This window comes from Neolamprologus multifasciatus, chromosome 10 (genome assembly GCF_963576455.1).
Source record: "Neolamprologus multifasciatus chromosome 10, fNeoMul1.2, whole genome shotgun sequence".
Lineage (NCBI taxonomy): Eukaryota > Metazoa > Chordata > Actinopteri > Cichliformes > Cichlidae > Neolamprologus > Neolamprologus multifasciatus.
In genome coordinates this window covers 28,635,252-28,662,779 of record NC_140448.1, presented here as the reverse complement: position 1 = coordinate 28,662,779, position 27,528 = coordinate 28,635,252, and the positions used below count along the sequence as shown (strand labels likewise).

The 27,528-nt window shown below is 41.1% G+C and overlaps 1 protein-coding gene and 1 non-coding gene across 2 annotated transcripts in view; one reads left to right on the top strand and one right to left on the bottom strand.

Annotated features, from left to right (window-relative positions):
* klf5l (Kruppel like factor 5 like) overlaps positions 1 to 20,836 on the top strand; it is a 28,298-nt gene extending 7,462 nt beyond the window's left edge. Inside the window, exons 2-4 of the mRNA XM_085173756.1 lie at positions 4,248 to 5,184; positions 8,129 to 8,188; positions 17,459 to 20,836. Of these exons, the coding sequence (XP_085029882.1) occupies positions 4,248 to 5,184; positions 8,129 to 8,188; positions 17,459 to 17,637 (1,176 nt within the window). The 3' untranslated portion in view covers positions 17,638 to 20,836. The remainder of the gene's footprint in view (positions 1 to 4,247; positions 5,185 to 8,128; positions 8,189 to 17,458) is intronic.
* Positions 20,837 to 26,684: 5,848 nt separating this feature from the next.
* On the bottom strand, positions 26,685 to 26,757 carry trnav-uac (transfer RNA valine (anticodon UAC)). The gene has a single exon. It is a non-coding gene; the product is annotated as a tRNA-Val (tRNA).
* Between the last annotated feature and the right edge of the window lie 771 nt (positions 26,758 to 27,528).

The window sequence follows — 27,528 nt, the reverse complement described above, 5'->3', positions numbered from 1 at the left end:
AATAGTTGTAGGGCAAATGAAGGAAATACGTCCTCTTATGCAAAGGAGAGGCTTTTAACCTTAGCCCTGTTTATGGAGCTGAAGTGATAACGTTAAACCTTTCCTGAAGTCTGTGAGAGTCGAGACAGGAGAGTTTCGCTTCTTGCTTTTGGCGGGGACTCGTTTTAAGTCGATTGCATTCTTAAAGATCTTTCAAAGTTGGTCAACTTAAAAATAAGTCCATTCTGTGCATTTCCGAGTGGCTGGTATTCTCTGTAAATGTTCTTTGATGAGAGCCCTAACCTTTCTCTTCATGCCTTCGTGAAAAGAGTATATGGAGAGCTTGTTTGTGTTTGTATCAGCGTACAGATGCTGACAGGAAGACAGATCAACATCAGTCCAGTAAGGGGACATGACCAAGGGCACCCAAAGGTGACAGCTGCCAGCACCCCGGCACTACAGAACCTGTTTGTGTCCCATCGTGAAAGGAGCTCTCAGTCAGAAGGAAACAGAGAGTCTGTTTTTGTTTTCACTTTTTTTTCTCCCCCTCAGTAAATACCCAAGACTTTCGTTTCACCGGGTGCTCAGATTCCACTGATGACAGGGCAGTTTACCGGCGATGAATGGCGGCCATCTATCCTAGCCCTGCAGGAAACACGCTCTAACAGTAACACGCACATACAAATGTACACACAGAGACATGTGCGTATAGCAATATGCAAAAAAGGCACGGAACAACGCTCACGCCGGTCTTTAGTACTTTGTTTCGTCCTCTCAAACGCAAGGTCGGACAAACCCGCACACAAGGAGTATGCTTATTCGTTATACAATGACTTTTTGTTATTGAGTTTGTTTGGCGAGGATTAGAAAAGAATCACAATGAATAATAAGTTAAGAATAAGCCAACAGAAAATCAGAAGCCACGTACACGACACGAATAATACTCCATTTATTCCCCGCCCTCAGGTTTATGTTCTCGTCATGTTTATAGTACTAATCACTGCATCGAGGCTGTTTGAAATGCATGATAGGCATTCCTATTGTAAACCACTTCAGCGACTGGTGCATTTGGCCGAAAATCGGTTTCAATGTAAAATCAGTTTTGCTCATTTTGAATTCATCATAATTTAGTTTTCCCTTCTTAATTGTGCCTCTTTAATTCATGCATTTGCCTATTGTTTCAGGGATGCACCTTTTAAGTAAATTGAATTGCACGTAGTAGAAATTTTCATGCAGTTTACACACATTCCTCAAGTTCAAGTGCACACAGACCAATAACCACACAAGGTTTGTGTGTGCAAATACATCAACAGCTTATTAGCAGAGTGTGTGTGTGTTGGTGTGATGATGGGGCTGGCACTTGAAGCAGCGCTGCAGAATAAGCGCATTGAAACAAGCCCGCTCTGCTCTTTTGTTCGCTTGCAGGACACGACCTCGAACGCATCAGCGCCTCATTAGGTCATTTGTCCCCAAATGGCTCGTTTCAGAGCGGGATTTTACTGCGAGCTGTGGATTTGGGGGCGTAGTTCATGGAATTCACTCTCCCACCGATCGGGTCGAGATCAGTTCAAATAATTCTTGTCTTCCAATCTCGAATCACCCCAAAAAGCACTATAACTGGTGCTGAAATAACACGTTTTTGGTCAGTGAACATTATGTTTCTGTGACTGGCAGAGCGCAGTATTTGATTTGAGTTTGTGAGTTTGTGAGTTTCCAATCTCTTTGAATCTAATCAGATGTCCCCGTTAGATTAGCTGCACTCATTCAGACATAACTATCACTTTCAGAATTAATCATCACTTTTACCGCTCACGTGGCTTTCTCTCCTTCTCTTCTCCCGACCTTTGTTCTTCCCGATTCCCCCCACCCCCACCTCTCTTTTTAACCTGGTCGCTCCTCCCTCCCATCATCCTGGGTGTATATCTGTCGTCACTGTGGGGATCAGATTTGTCTGGCAGGTCTATTTTTACCTGACAGTGTTTAGGTTTCACTGCACCTTTCTCATGCCTTCAGCCTTTGTTTTGGTTTAGCTGTGAGTTTTTCCCCTCCTCCTCTTCTTCGTGCATCAGACTGTCGGCCACACCCATGGAGCCAACTCTCTACCTGTTTGTGTGTGTTAGCGTGCTCGTGTGGTAAGTTGGTGTGCATGAACAGTATGAAATTCTGCATGCATATGTGCAGCACATAAATAGCCTGCATTAAACGGCTTCGTGCATTTATGATCGCAGACACAGTGTGTGGCTTCTGCAGTCTAGATCCTTTTTTTGTTTGACAGCATGTGCACCTCTGAAGGTGCAATAGTCCACATGTAGACTTTAAATGAGAAATGGTGCCAAGGTGCACTTTGGATGAAAATCAAATGTTTTCTACTTAATCAGAAGAAAATATCTGCAGTTTATTTTCTTCTTCGCTCTGCCTGTTTCATCCTGTCACCTGAAAATGGTTCTTTTGTGCTCCAGCAGACATTCTGCTAGTTGTAATGATAAATGCTACCTGTTGCATTGAAAACCTGTGTAGCAGACACCCACACAGTGTCTCACTTTTACAATTTTCTTGGCCTCCTCCAACTTTCAAGCCTTTTTTTTTAATGTAGACCTCACTGTCTTTAAATTAGCGAGAGGAGTACAAATAAAAAATACAGTCATAGAGATGTAAGTACTGTGGATCAAAATTAATGAGGTATAAGGTGAAAAATGGGTTTTATACCCTTCCTGGTGCAACTTTTAGTGAGTAAACTGCTAAAGTGGGATGCCTTTATGCATCAATGTGAGATATCTGAGAAATCACAAGTTCCTTGAAAAAGAAACTTGTTAGGAACAAGAACGATAATCACATCTTATTTACACAGAGCTAATTAGCTACTAGTTATATAATTAACAAATGAATTATCAAATATAAAACCTTCCCCTTACATGCATTAATGATCTGCCTTCTCATCTTACCATTTTTGATCCAGTAGAGTTCTTTACTCCTATAGTTAGAACTAGATTACATGGCCTGGAACCTTCTCTTTATTTATGCTGCTATACGTCCATCGGGACCTCCCATGATGCAGTGCATCTCTTCTGTTTCCTTCTAATTTCCAGGTATTTGCCTGGCACTGTTGCATGTCATTAGTTTTGTCTTCTCTTTCAGTAGCCTGGGCTTTTTTCATCTCTGTCTTCTTTCATTCTGTACATCAGGTCTACGATTACAAGCCCCGCCAGCCTGTCCATTGTTGGTATTGTTTGTTGTTTCTCGATAATTTTTTTTCCCGCTTTTCCCTCTCTCCCAACCGGTTGCAGCAGATGGTCGCCCTCTCTAAATGCGATTCTATTGGATGTTTCTCTAGTGCTCGGTCACGGGGAAGTTGTCAGATTTGCTTCTTTAAGATCACAAGACTTGAACAGACTATGTAAAGTGACCTTAGATTACTTTGTGCTTGGTCTGCCACTGTGTAAATGAAACTTAACTGAAGGTTTGAATCTATTTGCATTTTTGTTTTCCTTACAATTTTTTTTTATGAAATTCTACCTGCGTTGCTCTCGCTGTTGGCTGTTTGCATCTTCTGCTCTTTATCCCAATGGAATGAAAATGTAAAACACGTCCCTTCCTTTGTCCCAGTGGAGTTTTACTGGCAAAAGCCTGCTGCGCAGTAAAAGCAAAGGGGCAAGGCTTTCAGCTTTCAGCAGGGAATCATTTGTTTTTAAATGCGTATCACCTGTAAGAGTGTATGCGTGTTTATATGACAGTGTCCAGGATTATTGCTGCAGCTGCATAATTGTCAGTGAATGATCATTCAAGCACACAGCAGGTGTGATGCACTCTACAGGCCTGGAGGCTACAGTATTAAAAGGTTTACTTGTAGGTGAATTCCCTTTTTAGCTATCTGCCCCAACTGTCAGTTGAGGCTGCTTGTCAGGACATTGAGCTTCAGTAGGAAACAGGAATGTGAGCTATGACGCAAGGAGGATGCTGGGAGAAACGGCATCCTCCAACCATGCTGTGCTTCCTTTTTCATGGAATGGGTGTAACTTTCTGCATCCACGTTCACCGAATAATCTCTTAAAGCGCTGATCAGATTAGGACTGAAAAGCACATGAAAAGAGTCCAAAACTGTGAACATGGAAGTCTGTCGTAGATGAGTTTTAACAGCAACAGTTGTGTGCAAATCTCAGCTTATGATGTATTGTTATTTAAAGGGTGTGGTAGGATATTTGTGAAATTTCCCTAGTTTCAGTACACATTTGAAGTATTTCTGTTAACTTTGCGTCTCTTTTCTTTTTCAGATTCAACTCGAATTAGACAAATACCTTCCCCAGCACAGCAGTCCTCTACTGAGTACCCCGAATGACACTACCGACAAGAAGTACAGACGAGAGAGCGCCTCCGTGGTGGACGAGTACTTCGCAGAGGACAAACCTGTCACCCCATACAGCCTCAACATCAACGTCATCCTTCCCAGCACCACTCACCTCCGCACAGGCCTCTACAGGCCCAACACCAAGACCCTCACGCCACAGCAGATCAAGACGGAGCCCGGGATGGAGGTGCCCTGCTCCATCCCAACCAGCCAGGCCCTTCCGGACTTCACCTCGGTGTTCAGCGTGCCGCCTGTAGTCAACAACGTTTTCATAAAGCCGGACATGAGCGCTGGAGGAATGGTGAGCGTGACCACAGGATCTCAGCAGCAGCAGCAGCAGCCAAACTTGGACACGGAGCTTCACATCGGACCTCCACCTCCACAGCCGCAGCTCTACCACATGCCCATCGCGAGCAGCGGTGACCTCACCATGACCCTATCGCACAACAGTCCCTCACCGCACGGCTCCAGCAGCGGCAGGACCATGCTGAACCTCGGCAACGCCACGTTGTCGACGACCAACGGCAACTACATGATGGCAGACCACCAACTGCCGCATCATCATCCCGGCTACTACCAGCACTCTCCAAACAATTCATCCCAGCACACAGCGCCACACAGCCTACCGCCTTCGCCACCAAATTCCCAGCCCGGAAGCCCAGACGGCCAGGCAGAGCTGCTGAGCCTAGCACCCCAGGGTCCACCACCTTACCAGCAGCGTATGGGAGGATTAAAGGTAGCGGGGATGTCTCATCATGCCATGCTGATGACACACGGCCAAGGTGTCTTAACAGGTCCAAAATACAATAGGCGAAACAACCCAGAGCTGGAGAAGAGGAGGATTCACTTCTGCGACTACCCAGGTGGGTGGTCTGTTTCCATATCACTATAAGCTATGGTTTACAACTCAACTCCATTAGAAAGTAAACCCGCGTAGCTGGTTTTAACAATGATTCTCTGAAATGAAAATGAAAATATGAAACTACGTTATCTGACTTCACTTTCATTTGTATGCCCTATTGTCTGGACCGGTATGTACCATTGTGATGCTCAAGGCAAAACAGTTTCCAAAGTCAACATGAACAAGTCAAACCTTGCAGCTTACCAGGATGTACGGAAAAACATTGATTTTTGTGCCTCACCGCATGCCCCCAAAGCCCAGTCAGGGGCAGCTTTTGTCTCGCTCTACTGGGATCTTACTGGTGACATCACCTGAAAGCGGCTCAGGGCAGTCGGTGCTTCATTTACAACCTTTTCTAAATTACCAATGGGACACACAAAGCATGGTTCAGTCAATCCCATATCTGCACACACGAAGTAGTCCAATTCCCAGTGTCACTGAATGTAAATAAACTCTATACCCAAAGCAACACACATGCAAATCTTTCAGCTCTGACCTGCAAACTAAATCCTCACAGTCATTAATACTGTGAGAGAAAATGTGCAAAAACCAGGCTGAAAGCAAACTTTGCATCAGGTACTTTACTCTTCGTTTTATAAATAATACATATTATCGTTGTTCCTTCAACTGTTCATTGTAGGGCTGGGCGATATGACCTAAAATTCATATCTCGATATTTTTTAGCTGGGTGGCGATATAAGATATATATCTCGATATTTTTTTAAAGCCGTAAGTTAAGAACAAAAAGAGAGTTCTTAGTCACACTGTGTCCCAGATTACGTTGAAGCACAGTACGTATCACTCCGCGAGGCTCCAGACTACGGTAGCCGTAATGCTCCGACAATCCATCAAGCGCTGCAGCTCCGTAGCTTACCAAAGTCGTACTAAAAATTTTTTGACAGATTGCTGAGCGCCGTGTACCACCTAAAATCGGTTCGCGGTCAGTAACAGTGTTGCCAACTCCTTAGTAAGGAAAATCGCTATTGGCTGTCCTAAAAGTCGCTAGAAGTCGCCAAATGACGTCATCACCTAATTTGCATAATTTGTCATGCTAATGTAATTGTAACCTACGTTGTTGGAGAGCGAAATAACATCGTGGAAGAGACATAAAGCGAGTAAAAAACGTCCTAAATGCAGTTAGAATTTATTTAGAACTACAAATTAAATTTCTTTTAGCAATTATTGTTTTTTAATGTCACAATTCCAACCCTGCTCCTTTATCCGGGCGTGGACCGGCAAAAGTGACCCGAAATTGGCACTCTGGTGGAGTTAATTTGTGTGTGAGAGTGTGTGTTTATAAGTAGTTTTAAACCTTGTGATCCACAAAACAGCATAACAGTAAAGGAAGAACTGACTGCATTACAGTCAGTGCTGGAGCAGAGGCTTCGCTCATGCGCGATTCATTTGCAGTTTGGACGCACAGGTGTGAACGTCTCCTGCCCTGATAGCAGCTGGGGGAGGACTATCCTCCGCCCGTGAGCGCTTTGGCACGGGTGAGGCGCCCACGGCAGCACCGCTGCTTGTTGAGAGTAAGAGCGATATGCGTTTTCACGTCAAAAAGTCGTTATAAATAAGTCTCCAATAATACCAGAAAAAGTCGCCAGATTTGTCGCTAGTCGCTTTTTAGAAAAAAAGTCGCTAAGGGGGTCTGAAAACTCGCTAAATATAGCGACAAAGTCGCTAAGTTGGCAACACTGGTCAGTAAGCACAACCAGAATTCATACATAAGGCGCGCTGTCAACTTTTGAGAAAATAAAAGGATTTTAGGCCGTGCAGCCCCTGTGGGCTGCATGTCGTTAGCGTGGTTAGCTCGTTAGCGCGGTTAGCTCGCTAACACGTTGACGCAGTCCAGCCCCACAACTCGTTAACGGAGATTTGCCGTGTCCATCTTGTCGCTGCCTGCAGGTGAAGCTATGGGGGAGGAGGGGGAGTTGTGTTCAGTGAAGGAGAGGCGAGCAGTGTTGCCAACTTAGCGACTTTGTCGCTATATTTAGCGAGTTTTCAGACCCCCTAGCGACTTTTTTTCTAGAAAAAGTCGCTAAAAAAGACGTGAAAGCGCGTATTGCTTTTACTCTCAACAAGCAGCGGGTGCTGTAACGCAGTCAGTTCTTCTTTTACTCTTATGCTGTTTTGTGGATCAGGTTTAAAACTACTTATAAACACACACACACAAAGTAACTCCACCAGAGTGCCTATTTCGGGTCACTTTTGCCGGTCCAAGCCCGGGTAAAGGAGCAGGGTTGGAATTGTGACATTAAAAAAACAATAATTGCTAAAAGAAATTTAATTTGTAGTTCTAAATAAATTCTAAATGCATTTAGGACGTTTTTTGCTCACTTTATGTCTCGTCCACGATGTTATTTCTCTCTCCAGCAGCGTAGGTTACAATTACATTAGCATGACCAATTATGCAAATTAGGTGATGACGTCATTTAGCAACTTCTAGCGACTTTTAGGACAACCAATAGCGATTTTCCTTACTGAGGAGTTGGCAACACTGGAGGCGAGGCCGAGTAACGTTGCGCAGAGACAAAAGTGGACGAAAGAGAGGCAAACTTGTGGCTCCACAATTATAATTATAACGTAACATAGACTATATCGATATAAAGGATATTGTCACATCTTATATCTCGTATGAAAATATATCGATATTTTTTAAAAACTCGATATATCGCCCAGCCCTAGTTCATTGCAATGAAGACTACAACCCATTGCTATTCAACTAAATTTGCAGTTAAATTAGAAGCAAGATGTTGCATTAGTTATCCAAACGGTGTACTTTTAATATGTTATGAGTAAGTAAACACCTAATGATTCAGAATTTCGTCAACATCTATGCTTCTGTATGTTGAAGACAGATTTTGTGCTGTGTCCTCCTGGCTTACGATCCTGTTATTTCCTAACAGGCTGCACCAAAGTTTACACAAAGAGCTCCCATCTGAAGGCACACCAAAGAACACACACAGGTAAGAAAATAATCTCCCCCGAGGGCTGAAATACAGTCTTTGCTGTTATTTTTGCAATTTTAATTTAGGATTGATTCACCAAACATTCAAAGGTTGGAAGTTAGTGTTTTAACTTTACACTGTAGGTGATGAAGCAGCAGCATGCTGCAGTCATGCATCTTTGTCATCCTCTAAGTTCAGTTGCTTTAAGCTTATTTATTTATGCTTTATGTCAGCGCCAGTTTCGATACACCCAGCAACAATAATAGAGATGATGGTGATGAAGAAGGTAAACGCAATGAAAAGAAAAGGCACAGAAGCAACATATTTGAGTTTTTGTTTTTTCTGCGCCGCGTTTATACATGTTCATACCTGTCCACGTAGCGTCCCCAGTGAAAGAGAACAAAGGGCCGAGGGAGGCGGGTAGGACGAAGAAAAGAAGGGTTAAAAAAAAAAAAAGAGGAAAGACACGCAGTTAAATAAAAGCCAAACCAGTTACTCCTGCTTTTCAGTTCCTGAAAGGAAGGATGGAGGAGGAGGAAGGTAGGGGGTTTGGAGAACGGAGCAGAGGGGCGGAGGTTTCAATGTATTTTCCTTCTGTAAGATGAAACCTGTGAATTCCCCAGAGGCCCCAGACCTGGATTTTGAAGATTTACTCATGCGATTAAAGCTGCAGAGCTCCTCCAGTGTGAAAATATTGACAGAGCGAAGCGTGAACACGTGAATGAACAGACAAATAGAAACAGATCTCTCTGCGGTCATAAATAGATAAGATGAAATTTTTATGGATCCCAGTGGGGAAGTTGGGCTGTTGAAGCAGCAGGATACAGCAGCACAAAAGACGAACGGGCTTCGAAACACGCAGTGAGAATGGTAAACAAAACAAGAGCAATTAAAGAGTACGCTGACAAGCGTGGACCTCAGTGGCTTCAGCCGCATGTTTCAGCGCCCGTTGTTTGTGAAAAGAAAACAAAGTAACCTTTACAGTATTTACCGTATCACTGGCTAAGCAGTATTTCTGGTTGTGGCTCCAAACCTGCAGTTTGTTACGATATCATGACCGAATGTAGACAAAATTCGGACACTTTTATTATGACCTACAATGTCGACTTTCATATTCTGCCCACGTGCGTTAGATCTGTGTCATGAGGTGTGACTTGCAGTGAATTTATGAGTTGGCACGTGCAGACACCTTTACAAAGCAGAACAAAGACGTTCACATGCCCACACACACCTCGCACTGCACGTCCCATCCTTATATTCGTCTGGCAAGTCGATGCGGCTACTAGATGCGTCTTACTAGCAGAGTGCGTCACGGTCAGCAGATCCCACAGCAGCAGACATGTCACTGACCAAGGATTCCTGGTTTACTTGCTTTGGTCAGTCCACGCTTCCCACCGCCGGGCTTCGCTTGCTGTCTGGCCAAACCAGGCTTGTTTGGTCTTGTTTTGCATTCAGTTGATGACTCATAAGTTGAGCATGTAAAAGAAACATTGCGCCGACTGTTCTGAACTCCAGGAAATGTTTAAGGCAAATCAAAAGAAATTTACAAAGCTAATGCAAGTGTTTGAGGCAATACAGTATATGTGACACAAGGTTTAGTTATTTTATGAGTATTTCTGTAACGAATGTGATTTGCTGGATGGATAGTTTTACATCGGCCTTAAAAATCGCTTGGCTTATCTATTGATTAGGCATCTGCATACTGTACCGTACCATACCACCTTTATTTATAAAGCACTTTAACATAAAACCAGAGTTCACAAAGTGCTGTACATGCTAATAGCATAAGTAAATAAAAATTAAAATGAAATAAGATAAAATAAAAAACTAAAATAAATTGAAACATGTTAAAACAAATAGAGTCAACCCCTGTAATCAATGCCAAAGGCTTCAGCGAATAAATATGTTTTAAGAAGACTTTTAAATTCAGAAAGAGAAGAGGCCTGCCTAACATGCAAAGGTAGATCATTCCACAACTTTGGAGCAACTACAGCAAAAGCACGATCACCTTTAAATTTATACTTGGGGGGGGGGGGGGGGGGGGGGGCAGGCCATTAAGAGATTTAAAAGCAAATAAGAGAATTTTAAAAACAATCCTAAAATGTACAGGTAGCCAGTGGAGTGAACTTAAAATTGGGGTAATGTGCTCAGACTTTTTTGTTCCAGTTAAAAGACGTGCTGCAGCATTTTGCACAACCTGCAGGCGCCTAATGGACGCATCACTAACCCCAAAATAAAGTGCGTTACAATAATCCAGCCTAGAAGTAACAAAGGCATGGATTACTGTCTCAAACTGCTGTTTCGATAAGATAGTCTTTATTTTGGCTAATTTCCTCAAATGAAAAAAGCTAGATCTTACAACAGCTCTGACCTGGCTTTCAAATTTAAGATTTGCCTCTATTTTAACTCCCAGATTAGTGATGATTGGTTTAACATACTGTGCCAGCGAACCAAGATCTATAATAGTGGCCTCAGAAGCGCCACCAAAAACCATCAATACTGTGCTTGTGGAGTGCCTCACAGCTGCGTTCTAGGCCCCCCTTTTATTCTCAGATTTATTTGGGTTGCTGAACTTAGTCGCACACATGAATCGGTGCGTAATATTGGACCTTAAATATAAACCAAAAACTATAAAGTTGCCACTGACTTCACACTGACCTTTTTAAAGTTACATTACAGCATTAACCTTTCTATAATTGGTTCAGTTTGCCTGTCTGAGTAGAAGCAGTCCACACCTTTAACTCATAAAGAATGCTGTATGTAGTTTTCTTATCAAAGAAATTAAAAATAATCTCTTTTCTAGAGAGATTATCGTTATTTTATTATTAATCTACACATAGTATCTTAACAGGACCTGCCAAGTTTACACCCATGTTTACATTCTGTAGATCGATAGATAGACTGATAGGATTGCAGTGTTTGTTTACTCGGTGTGTATGAACCAGTCACAAAAACAAAAGTGAGACATTTACCGAGCGTTATGTCTCCCACCGTTTTATACCACCGAACCAGCTCACGGTGATCAGAGGTGACAAACTGGCTGTTATTGATCCCGATTAACCCAAAAGTGTTTAATTAGGATGGCTCGTTAACAACCACATAGTAATGTACGCCTGCACGACTGGTGTCAGTCTGTGCGTGCAGGGTTTCCTGTGAGGTATTAACACATACGTTGCATCAACAGTCTGCCGGCACAGAACCTTTAATGTGGTGAAACATCATCCCTCATTTATGTCAGTTTCAGTTCACTGCCAGAGAGACAGGAGTTGTTTTTCCTTAAGGCAATAGTATCAGGAAGTCCTTTGGGCGTTTACGTGTGTGCGTGTGTGTGTATACAATACAATATTCTATAAGTCTTTCACAAAGCATTAGTCATGTTTTCCCAGGCTAACAGACATGTGCCTTTGCAACTTACTGCTAACAAATCATTTGCTGTAGACTGCAGGTTCCCGGTCTGGGCTTGCGTTTAAATCTATATACACATAGGGTCCAACAATCTGGTGGCTCATTGAGCTTGAAATCCCCTTTAAGTGAAGATCTTTATGTTCAGATTCCCACCCACTTGCATGTTAAGTGAAATGGAAACTTGAAATTGCTGTATTTGTCTGTCTAGTATGGTCTAATGTTCGTGCACAGACTTTTTGGCTCCAGTTTACTTTTACATGTGACCAAATCTTTGGTTACTTTTCAGTTCACTTTTTAATAAGCTATAGTTACTTAGAGTTACAAAAAAGATAATAAGACAACTAAACTGAAGACTAATAATAACACATTTGCATAATAGGAAATAATAAAGATTATATGGCCATTAACATCATCGAATGAGGTTATAATTCAATCATAGATGTACGTTTTTGGTTCGTTATATTTTATTTCTTTTGTTCCTTCCTTCCTTATTCCTAATAGCCATCACGTCTCAATCTTGGTGAGCTTACAGGCATTAACCTCTACATCATAAAGTTGCTTTAATAGTTAACTTTTTTCTTTTGCAGCTACAAGACTGCTAAACAATATATACCATAATATTATGCTATAAGTGTGTATAAGCTTCTTATTCCCTATAATCTTATACTTATATAAAGATCTTAAAAGAAAGTGTTACCAAAAGGACAAAGAAACCCAAATTCATAACCATTGATTAGTTAGATATGTAGTTGCTGCTTTGGTGATATAATTATTCAAATAATGGAAGTTAGTAAATCTTGAGGTATAAAGTGCTGATGTACTAAACCAGGACATGAATAATAATATTTAGGAGTAAAGTGTAATGACTAATGTAACGTTAGGCTTACTTATGTTGAAGATCAGACTTGGAAATAGTACAACAGCTTAAGATATGACACTGGCATGATATATTGATGCTGTCACAATATATTAGAGTCAGAATCCGAATACTTTATCAATCCCACAGGACACGTGTCCGTTACATATCCCAAGAGGAAGCCCTAAAATATATTATTACAATCTTTTCATAGATTACACCTTATGGAAAATAAGCAAAATATTTTAAAGTGCATTTAGTGTGTCATTTTTAATTTTATACAGAGGAAGGGTCGGGCTATGTAATCCACAACATTTAACAAGATGGAGCACATACAGGTCGCCCATTTGAATGAGGAAGAGGAAGAGCAGCTAAGCGGCCGTAGCCCAGGTGCCCTCGGTGGAGGCGATCGGCATGAACCCCCTGAGGGAGCTGATGTGAATATTGTTTAAGTACATCGCTATCTGTGCTCATCGGCACGTCTGTGATAACACTCTGCACCTCCCACTGGTTCGTGGGCGTAACCTTGACCGTGGCCTCAGCAGCCACTCCAGCTCTTCACATTGGCTTTTGCAGTTGTGTTGGTGTGTGTGTGTGTTTACATGTGTGTGTCTAAAGAGTAAAATACTATCAGTTTGATTAGGGAACCCTCCAGCCCTCTTTACAAACACAGAGTGAGCTGATAAAGCCAAGAGGTCCACAAAGAGTTTATTGGCGTCCTGAAGAGCCTGAAAATGTTTGCTCTTTGACTCAGTAAAGCCAGGCAGAGGTGGTTATAAAATGTTATTATTACACTTCTGGTATATTCTACTTGAGTGTGCATCGCCATGACATTAAGCAGAAGGTATAGAAATGCATTAGGTTAGAAAATCTGTTGTTGTTGTTGTTTTAGGGGCAAAAACAACTTGGAAAAATCAGTTTTGTGTGTTTTGTGCACAAGTTAAGACCCAGATCAGAGAAGTTTTCACAACACGTTTCTGTCATGATTCTGAATGTGTGTGTTTCATGCATTCATTAATATATGTGTGCATTCAAGAGACAGAGAGAGATAATGGCTTTGCCGTTTGTAATCGGCCACCTGATCAAACAGCTACACAAATGCCTGTGAAGTCTTTTGAGTGCTGGTACCTTTTAAGAAGCGTCCTTGTTAAGCGATTTAAAAATAGACGGCGAAGTCGTGCAAATTTGCAGTTTCCACTTGAACAGCGCTGACAGCCAGAAAAAGTTAAATTCTTTGTGAAATGTCTCAGTATTGTCAAAGCTCAGGTTTTCTAGTGCACGAGGTTCAAATACATGATGGATGTGTCGGTTTTTACCTTCTCATGCATGTGTAGTAAACCTCCCACAAACCCATTTTTCCCCCTTTGACTAAAGGAAGGGATCCTATGTAAGTTTTTTTTCTTCTTTTTATCCACCGTCTATATATGTACCAGTCAAGTCTGTTTGTTCTGCGTGTGTGTGTGTGTGTGTGTCGTATTTCACCGTCCTGTTTGCTGTAGCTTTCAGGGATAATAGTCTGAGAGAGGCGTCTGTGCTTTTCACCTCATCAGCGCAGCTATAGAGGAAAACCAAACACACCTGTGGGTTGAGAACCTAAACCTTTTATATGGAGACATTTGCACTCCACCTCTTCACACACATCAAGTGTGGTTACCTCTAGAAACAGGATATTGCCCTCAAAGGAGGCTGGAGTGCCTGTAATGTGGGGTTTCAGGGCTGGTTGGATTGTTTAAAAGATTTATTTTCCATTTAATTTTTATTTATCTAGAGCCGGTTAAGAACATGAGTAATCTCAAGGCACTTTAAGGTAAAGATGCTTGAAAATAATAGAGAAAAGCCAATGATCCACTGAGCTAGCACACTTGCGGTCCTGTTATTTTTAGCTTCACCTGCCCAGAAGAGTGGCTGGACTAACTGAGGACAAAATATTTGGAAATGTGAATTGCAAAACACTTTTTTTTAGGATAAGACGCACAAAATGTTGCATTTCCTTCCTGTCGCCTAAATTCTCCGCCCGCCCTTTGCTCTTTGGACTCACTCGCTCCGTTAATGGCTGTCACTGGTGATTGATGGTCAATAACAGAAGCTATCTAATCAGCACAAACAGGGCCCATGCTAATAATGAGCACTTGATGGCCCACACAGCCGAGGAGAGGCACACTCCCTCGACACTGCCTGATAGGTTACCTCAGCCTATCAGGCAGAACTTAGAGTCTTAGAAATTATTCTTTATGGCATTGAATATCTACCGGATCGCTTATTTGGAATGTCAACAACACTACAGTCTATTGACAGTGAGCAAACAGTACAAGGTATAAAGCTATCGCTTTTATTCTGCATTGGAACCAATAATAAATCTAGTCTGGATACTTTCCTGGAACTGGGGCATTTCATTTTGGAAAAAGCCATATTTAAACTTTTAATCAGGGCATGAACTTTTTTTGTTCTTCTTTTGGAAAGCACCGACTCAAAGTTGAAGGAATCCGGCCCGAGCAAACCTTTATTGTTTGCTTATCTCCTTTTCACTTATGTTTGTGCTCAGGCCTCGCATTGATTCCTGAACATTAATTTCCACCTTGGCTATGAAAGATGACTTTTTTCTCTTTCTCTCTTGTCATGTGCATACCAACCCTTTCAACTGCGCCTTTTTTTTCTCTCTTTGTTGATGATTAGCTCACTGTTTGGCAAGAGCACGTTGTGGCACAGCAGAGAAATGTTCATGTTTGGGTGGGGTAAGATAACTGTCGTGCTAGATTTACTTAACTCGTTATTCCACAGTTTTGAATTCCCATTCTACAGGTTCTCTGTCATTATGCCTCCTTACCCATTACTACCCACTACTGTTACCTTGTAATTACAGGAGCATAATATGATTTATGTCCCAGACAATCAACAATTCAGGGACATGCTTTTGCAAGAGTTCAAGTTGTACTTTCTCCAATAATCCTTTTAATTTTCTCTAAAACACGGATTTAAAAAAAAAAGCAACTGATGACATGAAAACAAAGCAGGCTGGGTTACACAACGCTAATCTAGTTTTTACATCCACGCCTCTGAACAATTATGTTTCCAGTCTCCAGCAAATGGCACAACCTCCCCTCCAAAAACAAAAAAATGGATTATGTACAATCTCACAATTACATTTATTAATGTGCAGTGTGACAATCAAACACTGCCACACCTGTAACAACGACTCGTGCTGTGCTCCGAGACTCCTGACACAAAGGCCGCTTTCAGTGGTTACAGATAAACTGTCTTATTGATGTTCACCCGCTTGAGATGGGATATTAAAACAAGTCTAATTCTTGCGAAGGCAAAATACTTTGATGATAATCACATTAGAAAGTTGACAGAATGACATAAAGTTGAGCTGATAGAATAAAACGAGCTCCATCCATTTTCTTCTGCTTATCCAATTCAGGCGCTCATCAGTTAAATGTTATCAGAGAGAAGACAGACTGCAGTGCTGACAATGGTTTCGGTGCGATGTTTGTGTGGAGTTTCTTTAGGATTCAGATGTAAAGGAATGATGCAAACACACAGAAAATCAGTCGTTAATCTTTAATTAGGGATGCACCGATACCGATACTGGTATCGGGGCCGATACTGTAAAATATGTGTGTACTCATACTCGTAAAAGTTAACCGATACCATGAACCGATACCAACTTATTTCATTAATCAGAGGGTGGCTTGTCATTTTTGTTGTAGTTTTTTAGATTGGCCACTAGGGGGCCAATTATTATTTTATTTATTATTTATTTTATAATAATTATTTTGTTTGTTTGTTTACAATATGGACTCTGCAATAATTTAAACAATTATTTTATTCTCAAACCTAATTTGTATTTATTTTATTCCAAACAGAAGTGTTTATTTATTATTCTGAAAGCTCGAGACAGTGCCAATAGTTCAGTGATATTTTGTTAAATTACAATGTGGAGACTCTGCAATTTAACGTGTGCTTATTTTTCACTTGAAATTTTTTTGTGGTCATTTTTATTAAGATTTTATTTTTTATCGGCAGAGAATATAATAAAACCTGTCTTCCAATTCATTGCATTTGTGTGTGTGTGTGTGTGGTAGAAGTATCGGTTTTTGTACTCTGTATCGGCAAGTACTCAGACCCAAGTATCGGTATCGTATTGGTTTGAAAAAATTGGTATCGTTGCATCCCTATCTTTAATGCTTTGAAGTCATCAAGTTTTACTGCAGAAAAACTTGATTTGCTGCTGTTATATTTACAAAAAAAGGAAAAGCAACCTTCTTAACTTTCTCCCTCGTATGCACCAAGTCTGATAATTGAAACTGTAGCTGAAAATGTCCATAAAGTGAGCTGGGATGACACGCACGCACACTGCTGCAAGGTCCTTGCAAAATTTCCTTAATTGTTTGTGTCTTTTTTCATTTTTCTTCTGTTAATTCATGTGTAAACAAATTTTTTTTTACTTTTCCAACTCAAATCTTTCCTCTCACAGTTTGACACTTGTTTTTGTGCACACCACCGTCACAGTGGTTGAACCCATTGAATGAAACACTGTTTCATGAGATTTTTATCTCGGTTTAGTTTCGCTGAAGTCAGACAGGAGTTTTTATAGAAGGAAGCAGTAAACACCAAAAGTGCATGCTAACTGCCATTCAAACAATTTAGAAATACAACTACACACAGACGTCATACAGGCACACAAGTCTTATTGTGAAGGGATGTTATTTTTAGTGCTGACATCACTGTAATATTTCAAACGGCAGGAAACAAACCGCCAAACGTCAAAACACTCAGAAATATCCGAGCTAAAATGATATCTGATAGAAAACACGATCGGGCATGTTAAAGGAAGTTTATTTAGCATTTATGTTGAATGGCTGAGTGTGTGACAGTGGAATCGCTTTCTGTGGTGTGTTCAAGTAAAGTTGGTCATTTGACTGATGTGTGCTGATGTCTCGAACTTGTCTTTGCTTTAAGAAATTTAAGAAAAGACCTAAAGTATGTAGCTGACGCCTCTGCGCTCTCCTCTTCTCTTTTTGCAGGCGAGAAGCCGTACCGATGCACATGGGAGAACTGCGACTGGCGCTTCGCTCGATCCGACGAGCTCACCAGACACTACCGGAAACACACCGGGGCCAAACCCTTCAAGTGCATCGCCTGCAGCCGCTGCTTCTCACGCTCGGACCATTTGGCTCTGCACATGAAGCGTCACCAGAACTAAACCAAATATACCTGCATATACAGACACACTCCATATCGCATAAAGAGACAGCCGCCTGAACCAATCGGCTTTATAAGAGTCAGAAAGAAAACCAAAATCACCCCCAAGTGCTCTGGTGTTTAATTTCACGAGTTGTCCAAAAATCGAATTAAAAGTTGCACCACACGCTCTCTCACGAGCAGCTCGTGAATCTCGATTCGAATCCCTCCCTGCAGACTTTGCAATCAGGACTTGGGACTCTGATCAAATCCTGGAAAACTTTCTTCTGCTGCATTTTAAAAAAAGAGTAAAGAAAAAAAAGAAAACCACCAGCAACGACAACGTGAACTTTTCAAACAAATCTGCTGCCAACATCATCATCATCTTCACCTCTGTCACCGCCTTTTATCGATTGAGGTATGAACTGTAACTAAGCGGTGGAAACACTCGCCTGTCCTCTGTACATACTTGTTTGTAAGTGTGCGTATGTGTGTTTAATAATATGACGAATGTATTGAAATTTATACTTGACAACTTTTTTTTTTTTTCTCATCGAATGTCTTATCCCACTTCGAAACTTCCTTGTGGTACAAGGGTCAAGGGTCTTTTAAAAAAAAACGAAAAGAAAGAAAAGAGAAAAAAAGATCAGTCGGAATCAGAAAACTGCACGGAAAAGTTAATCATCTCCTAGTTCTGCGTGTTTTTCTATACAGGTAATACCTGTTGAGCTCACGGAGCAGCGCAGTGTTTGTATCCATGACATTACCTGTTGCCGTGGCAACGGAGCTCCTATGACAACAGTTTGGTGTTTGCTTGCCTTTTCCATTCAGCGCTGTTTTTCACCCTCTTTTTTTTTTCTCTCTCTCTTTTTGCTTAATCGTCCTGTATTTATTCAACACTTCAACCCAAGAAAGATAGAGACGGGTGGACAGCTCTATTATGTAATCAGGTTTGTTAATACGCCGCGCGCCTGGTACATTACGCTCTCACAGGCGGCCCTGTTAACTGAAAGAACAGGAAGTGCACATTCACATGAATGCTTAGCGTTTAGTCGATAGGGCTTTTGCATCTTTTTGACTTTTATTTGGAAAGCATAGAAGGCTTTTGGCCCCCACACTGTTGTTGCAGCCCGTTCTCACTCCCGAGGCGTAACATGCCGACGTTTTGTCACGTCCCGCGGCGTTCCTGAGGAACGCGAAAGAAGACCTTCGGCGTTCTTATGGTACGCGGCGGGTTATGGCTGAAATCCAGTGCAATGACGCTCCCGCGGTAATAGACGTTCCAGCCTGTATTCCAGCCCTAAACCTAACCTTATCCCTAGCCCTAACCATAACCTTTTTCCTGACCTTAACCAGGACTTTAATGATGTTAAATAGCGTGTTTCTAAGTGATTTGAAGAAAAAGAGCGAACATGTGTAGATTGAGTCCATACGGTTCTCATATTTCTTCATTTTTTTCCGAGGTCGTCATTTAGGAACGTGGTGGGTAGCCGAAAACGTAATGTGTTGACGATTTGTCACCTAGCGTAAAATGTTACGCTTTGGGAGTGAGAACGTGTTGGTTTTTGAGCAGTGCTCTTCCAACATGCTTGAGCACTAAGGAAGGGAAACCTTCACTATTCGTGGAAAAATGGTATCAAGTAGTGGATGCTGTAAAGTGAACGGCACTAAAAGTCATCTTCCTGAAAACACGATCCACGTGGAGATCTAAACCTTCTCAGGGTAAAAGGATTAGCAGCTGCGTCGTGTCCTCGTCCTTCTGTTCAGAACAGACTTAAACGTCTTCCAGTAAATCTTGCATGCTGATCAATAACAGGAGTTCATACTGTTTTTTGTTTGTTTGTTTGTTTTGTTTTTCACCATTCAGAGGCAGTGAAATGAACTTTTTCATGCCTCAGTTATAAACCAGCAGGCATACACCCACTACGTTTACCGACCTTATTTTGCAGAGTTCACTACAGCCTGTTTTTATCACTTTTCTTCAAGCATGCTGCTTCTCCACAGACCAGATCCACCACCCACAGAGTTTCAGCACAACCTCATCACAGAGACACAGCCTTAAAGATATTGACTTGGGGTCTGTTGGGTCTTTTTATATTTCTAAAATCTACTGTATAGTATGTTTACATTACCTGTCAGATTTCTTTCAACTGGGGCAAACTGTAAAGAAATTCGTGGGCTTTTGTGATTCTCCTTGAGCCTTTTATCTAAACGTATTTAAAGCGAGGCCACTACATTCTCAGATTATTATTTTAGGGTCTTTGCCTTACAATATAAAGCGCCTTGAGGGACTGTTATTAATGATATTAATGAATTGATTGATACTCGGTGAGCATAGTTTTGGTATAATGCGCACATTAAAGACAAATTGTACTCTAATATAAAAACAGTACAAAATCTACACTGATTATTACAACAGAAGACGACAATCTTGCAACCAAAGAGGTTTTTCTAAGTGAACGGTGCGTGCACGCCCACTCTCTTTAAGCAAATAATCCAAGAACGTAACAGCAGCAGCATTTCAGAGGTCCAGAATTTTGATCCTGTAATAAGAACAACTGCCGTCTGCAGACATGTCAAAGCTGAAAATGATTAAGAGCTGTCTGTTTTTTTTTTGTTTGGTCTTGTCGTGAGCCCTTAAAAAAAAAAAAAAAAAACAGGAGGGTTAAAATATAAAACAAATACAACTGCTGTTAAAGTGGAGCCAGAGAGTGCACGACTGTGTCTGCAGGTGGAAACGTGCAAAGTGAAGCAGCTGAAAAGGAAAAACCTCTGTTGTAATCGCTGCTGCTGCTGTTACTTTCCCAGGCGTCTCGTACCATTAGCACTGTGCCTCTTTGTTCGTTTAAAACAACAAACTTTGTGAGCAAATACTCAGCCGTAGTGGTGTTTTCTTATCTGTAACGGGTGCGCGATGCCAGAACATTTAAACAGTCGCATCGTCCTTATTGTCATTTTAGCTCGGCCCTGTTTGCATCGAGAGGCCGAAGGTTCGGCCCAGATCCCTCCAGCGTGTGTTCAGTTAGGGGAAACGCATCCTGTTATTTCAAATCTGATTGTTTTCTTTTATTTTTCATCCCAAGGAACAAGTTCTCCTGTCTCTCTAAAGAAGGAAGCTCCGACCACCCACTGTGTACATACTGTAGTTTTAGCTTCATCGAAAGATTTTGTAAATATTTGTTTTACCTCCTATTATAATATTGATATTTTTTCCTTTTTTTTTTAAATAATGGGATTTTAGATCAGCCGTATGTGAGTTTGTTTAATTTTGTTTTGATACTTAATGTGTGTAAGAAAATTATCAAATTGTTTATGTTCCAATTAATAAGAACAATGGTTTATTTTTGCTTTTTGTTTGTGCAGTAATGATGCTGCGACAAAATAATAAAAATGTTCATAAAATAATAGATTATCTGGTGTTTCTTACTTTTTTTCCAGCTTTCCAAACTCTATTATATAGGAAATAATTGGTGGACACGTTTTAGATTATTTGTGTCGCTGCTGTAAAAACAGTTGTTATAATGAAGAATCACTGTGACAAACACACTTCAGTGCCACACAGCAACCAGTAAATACCACCTTCATCAAGTGGTCAGAAATAGGGCTGGATTCCGATTCACAAGGTCCCAAATCAATTCGATTCATGATTCAATTCAATTCCATTCGATTCGAATCAGGGAAATTTTGCCTCAGACAGTCAGAAATATTATAATTCAGATTATGCATCAGTACATTTCCATATTTTTATATCTATAAAAAGAAAACTGACATTTGCGAGACTTTATCAAAGGTGTAAGCATCACAGCAGATGCCTTTGTGTCAAATTAGCTGAAGATAAAACAGAAAAACATGAAGGTGATTTTCCTGGCCTGGGATTTTATACAAATATTCTTCAGTAGATCAAAAATGAAAGAAAACCATTAATCAACATATGAACATTACCTGATGCTGCTGAAGTGAAGCAGAGCAAAGTTATAGAGGTTTGATTAGAGACACAGCTAAGCGTTTTGCAATTTTGCATAATTTAAAGTTTAAATTTGTTCAGTATTGAACAGCAGAAATGACGCTTTCTTTTCGGAAGTAAGTAAAAGGAAAAAAACACCCGACAGCGCTGTAAACAGCGGCAGACTTGTGCGTAACAAGCAAGCGAATAATGCAGAAAACAGATTTTTAGATGAGAGAGAGAGCTGTGCATGAAGTGTGATTTTTATCGTGGTGGAAGCAAAACAGGAAAAGTAAGAGGGAATTCATGTTTATGTGAAGCGTAGTTTGGAGCTTCTTTTGCTTCTGGTTCGGTTAATATTGTTTGGAGAGAGATAAAACTAACAGCTTTAGAATCTGCGCAAAAAGGACGTAAACACAAAGCGCGAACATCGGAATCAGCGAGCTGTCGGCTTTCAGCCCCGACTGTGTCCGTGCCATCGGGTGAGAAAGGCGACATCTCGCTGATTCTGATCCGTCGGCGGGTTCACGCTTTGTGTTTATGTCTTTGTGCAGAATCCGTGTTCCTGCTCTCATTTACTGTTTTAAATCTTTGGTGGTTGTTGAAAATTTGTGAGGTTTAACCTGAGATTCTGGCGTTTTGTGCAAAATGAATTTATATTTAAAAATCGATTCAGGATTTTAATGAATCATTATCACGTTATCCAAGCCAGAATCGATTTTAATCTATAATCAAAACCCACCCCTAATTACTACTTCCATCCATTTTCTTCTGCTTGTCCAATTCAGTGTTGGATGCAACTGCTGTTGGGCTGTGATAGCTGACCCTGCACAGGTCATTGCTAAAGTTGATTTAACTGTTCTAGCTGTTCACTGTGTAGCTTTTCTAACTGAACTGATCTGATAGCTACAATAAGAATATTATAACTATTAATTTGCCCATAAGAAAAACTCTTACTAAGACGCGCAGCATAGATCTTTGACCAGTAACCAATCAGAATCGGCTGTATCAACCACACATACAAGCAGTGTTGGGAAGGTTACTTTTAAAATGTATTCCATTACAGAATACAGAATACATGCCCCAAAATTTATTCTGTAACGTATTCCGTTACGTTACTCAATGAGAGTAACATATTCTGAATACTTTGGATTACTTAATATATTATCATGCTGTTTACAACTACGTGAATGTACTATTGCTGTGATTTATTACTGTTACTGAAGGTCCGCGACTCCGTAGTAAAGGGACCTCTGACTAATACGTCGGGTTCTGTGTCGGCTTGTAGCCGAAAACTAGCTTTACTTTGTTGTCTGGGTCAAGTTTGCTTGCGAGGGCAGAGAGAGGCATTGAACGGCTGCTCCAACGGAACTTATTTTGTCGGAGGAAAACACGAACACAGCGTACAGTCGAGTCTTAATAGCTTACTTACAACTGGGCTCGTCAGGCACTCTTCTTGGCTGCAGTGGTTATTATTATATTTACATGCTTCCAGTTCCTGTTTTTGCTCGATGACAGCTCGTACTTTTCCTTTTTCTCCCTCCCTCGCTCACAGACACATAACGTGTATGGCAGTCCATTCTCCCTGCAGCACGGACTACACTGCCCATGATGCTACATTCTTTAGAGCTATGCCTGTAGCATTCTGTCTATTAGCTTAGCACAACAACAACAGGCGCTCTCTCACCCAGGAAACACGCAGAGAGAGAGCGTCACCCTGTAACCATGGCAACCGTAACGCTGCCGCCTGGAACAACAGAACGTAGCTGTCAAACAAAACCCAAACAGTCCTGACCCGCCACAATATGAAACAGGGAAGTACCGCCGTGTAATCCATTTATTTCAACAAAGTAACTGTATTCTAAATACCACCTTTTTAAACGGTAACTGTAACGGAATACAGTTACTCATATTTTGTATTTTAAATACGTAACGGCGGTACATGTATTCCGTTACTCCCCAACACTGCATACAAGGAACTGGCATATGGCTCTGTCGTTGCTCTCAGTGTACATAACGTATTTATTAGTGATGGGTCGTTCGCGAACGAAATGGCTCTTAGAGCCGGCTCTTTGAAGTGAACGACGCGAGCCGGCTCCTTATTGGGAGCCGTGAGGTTTTTTTTTTTTTGGTTTTTTTTTCTTTCTCTCACCCTCTCTCTCGCCCATTTTTCCGCTAAACTCCGCATGCGCGGCCTGTACTTTGCGCTGGGCAGAGGGGGGAGGGGCGTTAGTTACACTCGCAGTAGCACAGGAACAGAGAAAGGTATAGTAATCATCCACTATTTTCAGTTGCAGATGATAAAGGATTCAGAAATCATGCAGGCCCATATGACAGAGAATGTGCATCTTCTTTTTGTTTTAATATTTTAATTTATATTTAATTGTGTTGTGGTTTGCAGTGTTTTGTGTTGTTTCACGTTAAATTGGTTTAAAAGGAAAAAGCTGAAAATTTAAATAGTTAAAAATTTAAAATGTAAATAGTTGTTTTTTGTATTATGTGATTTATTTATTACATTTTATGTGGAGTGAATAAATAAAGTATATTTATGGTGGACCTTAGAGACAAAGCACGTACAAACTCCAAAACGCGTAAAAACTCCAAAACGCGTAAAAACTCAGAAGCACTTACGAACTCTGAAACACGTACAAAAGACAACAGAAGTGCTCCAGGATGCTAGGGTGCAGTGTTGAGCTTTTGTTACCCAGTGGCTACACAAGCCAGGAAGTATCAACAACCGGATTTGGTGTGTGGTAGTAACAGGTAAATGAACTTTTTTTTAAAATTATTTGAATAAATATGAGTGCCTGTGTATAAATACACAAACAATACACACATGCTTTCAATTGTGTAATTTAAGTGATCTAGGTAGCTCTGTTTTGGAAGTTCAGTAAACGCTAGAAATGTGTTTTGGAGTTTGTACATGATTTGTCTCTAGGGGCCATATATAAACATATATAAATAAAACCACTTTTTTTACATTAGTAATTCCTTTTCTGCATAATTTTATATTATTGTTAATGATTAAATAATTAAAGCAACAAAACAACCTGAAGAGCCGGTTCGGAGCTGAAAGAGCCGGCTCTTTTTAGTGAGCCGAGCCGAAAGAGCCGGATCTCTAAAAAGAGCCGGAAATCCCATCACTAGTATTTATCATACAATAGTGGAGTCTGCAAAGATGCTGGAATAAATTATGGAATATATATAATATGGAATAAATAAGTGATAAGTAGCTTCTATATGTGCAATTTATATATGAGGATAGATAGACGGGCATGGTTATGAAATTAAAAAGTGAAAACTAATTTTGGCGATAACCTTAAATATCTGATTTGCAAAGATACAAGGTTGTTGACGTCATGGAAAAATCTCACTTCCACAAAAGAATCCTACCTATGAGGAGATAATAGATTTGCCAGCTCTTTATAAAAGCGGTGAGGAATCACAGTCACTCATTGCCCTGTATCGACTCATCCACTTTATTGTGGCTTTGCAGGTCGGCGATACCTGTTTGTCATTGCGTGATGTGACAGGTGGAGGATAACGCTGCTGGCGAGCAGCTCCGCTGAGGCTGCGTGACACAAAAGAACCTGATATTTTGACAGAAGAAAGTCAACAATTAAGCAAGAAGAATAAGGGTATAATGACAGAAAGGGTGGAGTCACTGCTGAGTTCGCTGGCAGGAGAAGTAATCATTATGTTTGTGCCAAGACGCTTTCATTCAGGAGCCTCAGAGATTTGCTTCATCATCTGGGGACAACGCCCTTAATGCACTGTGTGTATGCCAGGGTGTTAGCCTCCTTATGCACAGTGCGAATGAGTAAGAATTGTGCGCTGGTAGGGATTGCATGTGAATGTGCACTGACTCAGTTAAAATTTAGTTCTTAGTGGCACTGACTGCACCTCAGCCTATGATTTTAGCTCTTTCTGTCTCCCCCCAAATTACTAAAGCTCTTTAACCCCACAAGCAATTTCTCTCCACTGCCAAGTTTTTTCTCAGTCCTGACTTTGACTCCACTCAGGATCTCCATTTCAAACGGATTTTCAATATTCCAAATACTGGAAGTTATGTTATGTAACTTTTTTGGGCTGAGCTTGATGTTATCATGGGTGATAATCTCAACATTACGCACTGTAGCGACAAGCAAAACAAAAATTTTTTGGGGGGGGGAAATGTAAATAGTTTTTTATGTGTGACAGAAAAATTTATTAGTAGTAGTAGTAGTAGTACTCCCATTGACTACTTTCTTTCTATAAGCCTTATTCACACAAGCACTTTTTTCCATGCCTAAGCACTCGGCCTTGTCTACTAATCAGAAGGTTGACCCGCAGACTCCACCTCCTCCTGAGCCACAGCCTGCAAAATGACATATTCTGATTTCCTGAGGACAGAGTTAAGGTTAGAGTTAAGTTTGGGATCATAACTGCTGAAAATATTATGTTTTGGTGTGTTTTACTTTAAATGTGAGTGACAGATAATGACCAATCACTGCAAGTTTACTTTTGTAGTTGTGACTGAGCAACACGTTCTCACTCCCAAAGCGTAACATTTTACGCTAGGTGACAAATCGTCAATATATTACGTTTTGGGCTACCCACCACGTTCCTAAATGACGACCTAGGAAAAATGAGGAAATATGAGAACCGTATGGACTCAATCTACACGTGTTCGCTCTTTTTCTTCAAATCGCTTAGAAACACGCTATTTAACATCATTAAAGTCCTGGTTAAGCTCAGGAAAAAGGTTATGGTTAGGGCTAGGGATAAGGTTAGGTTTAGGGCTGGAATACAGGGCTGGAACGTCTATTACCGCGGGAGCGTCATTGCACTGGATTTCAGCCATAACCCGCCGCGTACCATAAGAACGCCGAAGTCCTCCTTTCGCGTTCCTCAGGAACGCCGCGGGACGTGACAAAACGTCGGCATGTTACGCCTTTGGAGTGAGAACGGGCTGGACTGAGATGTCAGATTCAGGGGTGCAACATTATCACATATACTGGTTTAAGCACATTGTCTTAGTAGACTGTGCTGTGCAGATGTTTTGCTTTTGTGTTAAATACAGAAAAATGGAGGTAGTAGGTTTCTATTATTCAAACACTTCTCACTATGATTTGATAAGTGTTCTCTGGTTCCACTGGGGATCGAACCCAGGACCTTCTGCGTGTAAAGCAGACGTGATAACCACTACACTATGGAACCACAAGGCAGAGACAGATGAGCTGACTGACAGCACATAGATGTGTTGGTGAGTTTCATGTTTCCATGTCCTGCCCAGTGCACATGTTCAAAGACACACACTGGTTGGGTTAACTGTCATAGGCGTGAATGGTTGTCTGTCTAAGTGCAGTAACTATCTGACGAACGCCTATAACAGCTGTTCACCCAAACCTATAATCCTCACAGTAGTTGTAAAGACAATTAACTAACCACAGGACTTTTAGAAAGTTAGTTCACAACAGCAGTTATCTCAAGGTTCGCTATATTGCAGGGTAAGATTCATGCCATATTAAAGAGTGAACCTCAACAATCTCACTTGGGAGAAAGAACTCCTGTTAAATCCTGCAGCATCAGGATGTCTAAAAGTCAAGGATACGTGACACAGACTAATGGCTGGAGAATGCACAAAGTCTTTGACGTGCAATAGTGACATGTAAACATGACATGGGGAGTGCACGATGTGCCGCTTAAAAGAAAAGCGTCGAAAGAATTCTTTTAAATATCTCCCTCACTGACAGTTGTCAGATGTTAACAAGGACAAAGTCAGCTACAGGTTGTTCCCTGCAGGTACCCAGATGACTCACCTGTTTATCTACAATCAGTTCCTTTTCCATTTGATGCTCAGGTACATTTTCTTTGGCTTCGACCTGCCGAGCATTCACCCGGGGGCCTGGTGAAGCTGGCTGTTTGACTCGCAGCTCATTCCACAGTTGCTGCAGTAAAACTCCTGTCAAAACTTGTCGATCTGATTCT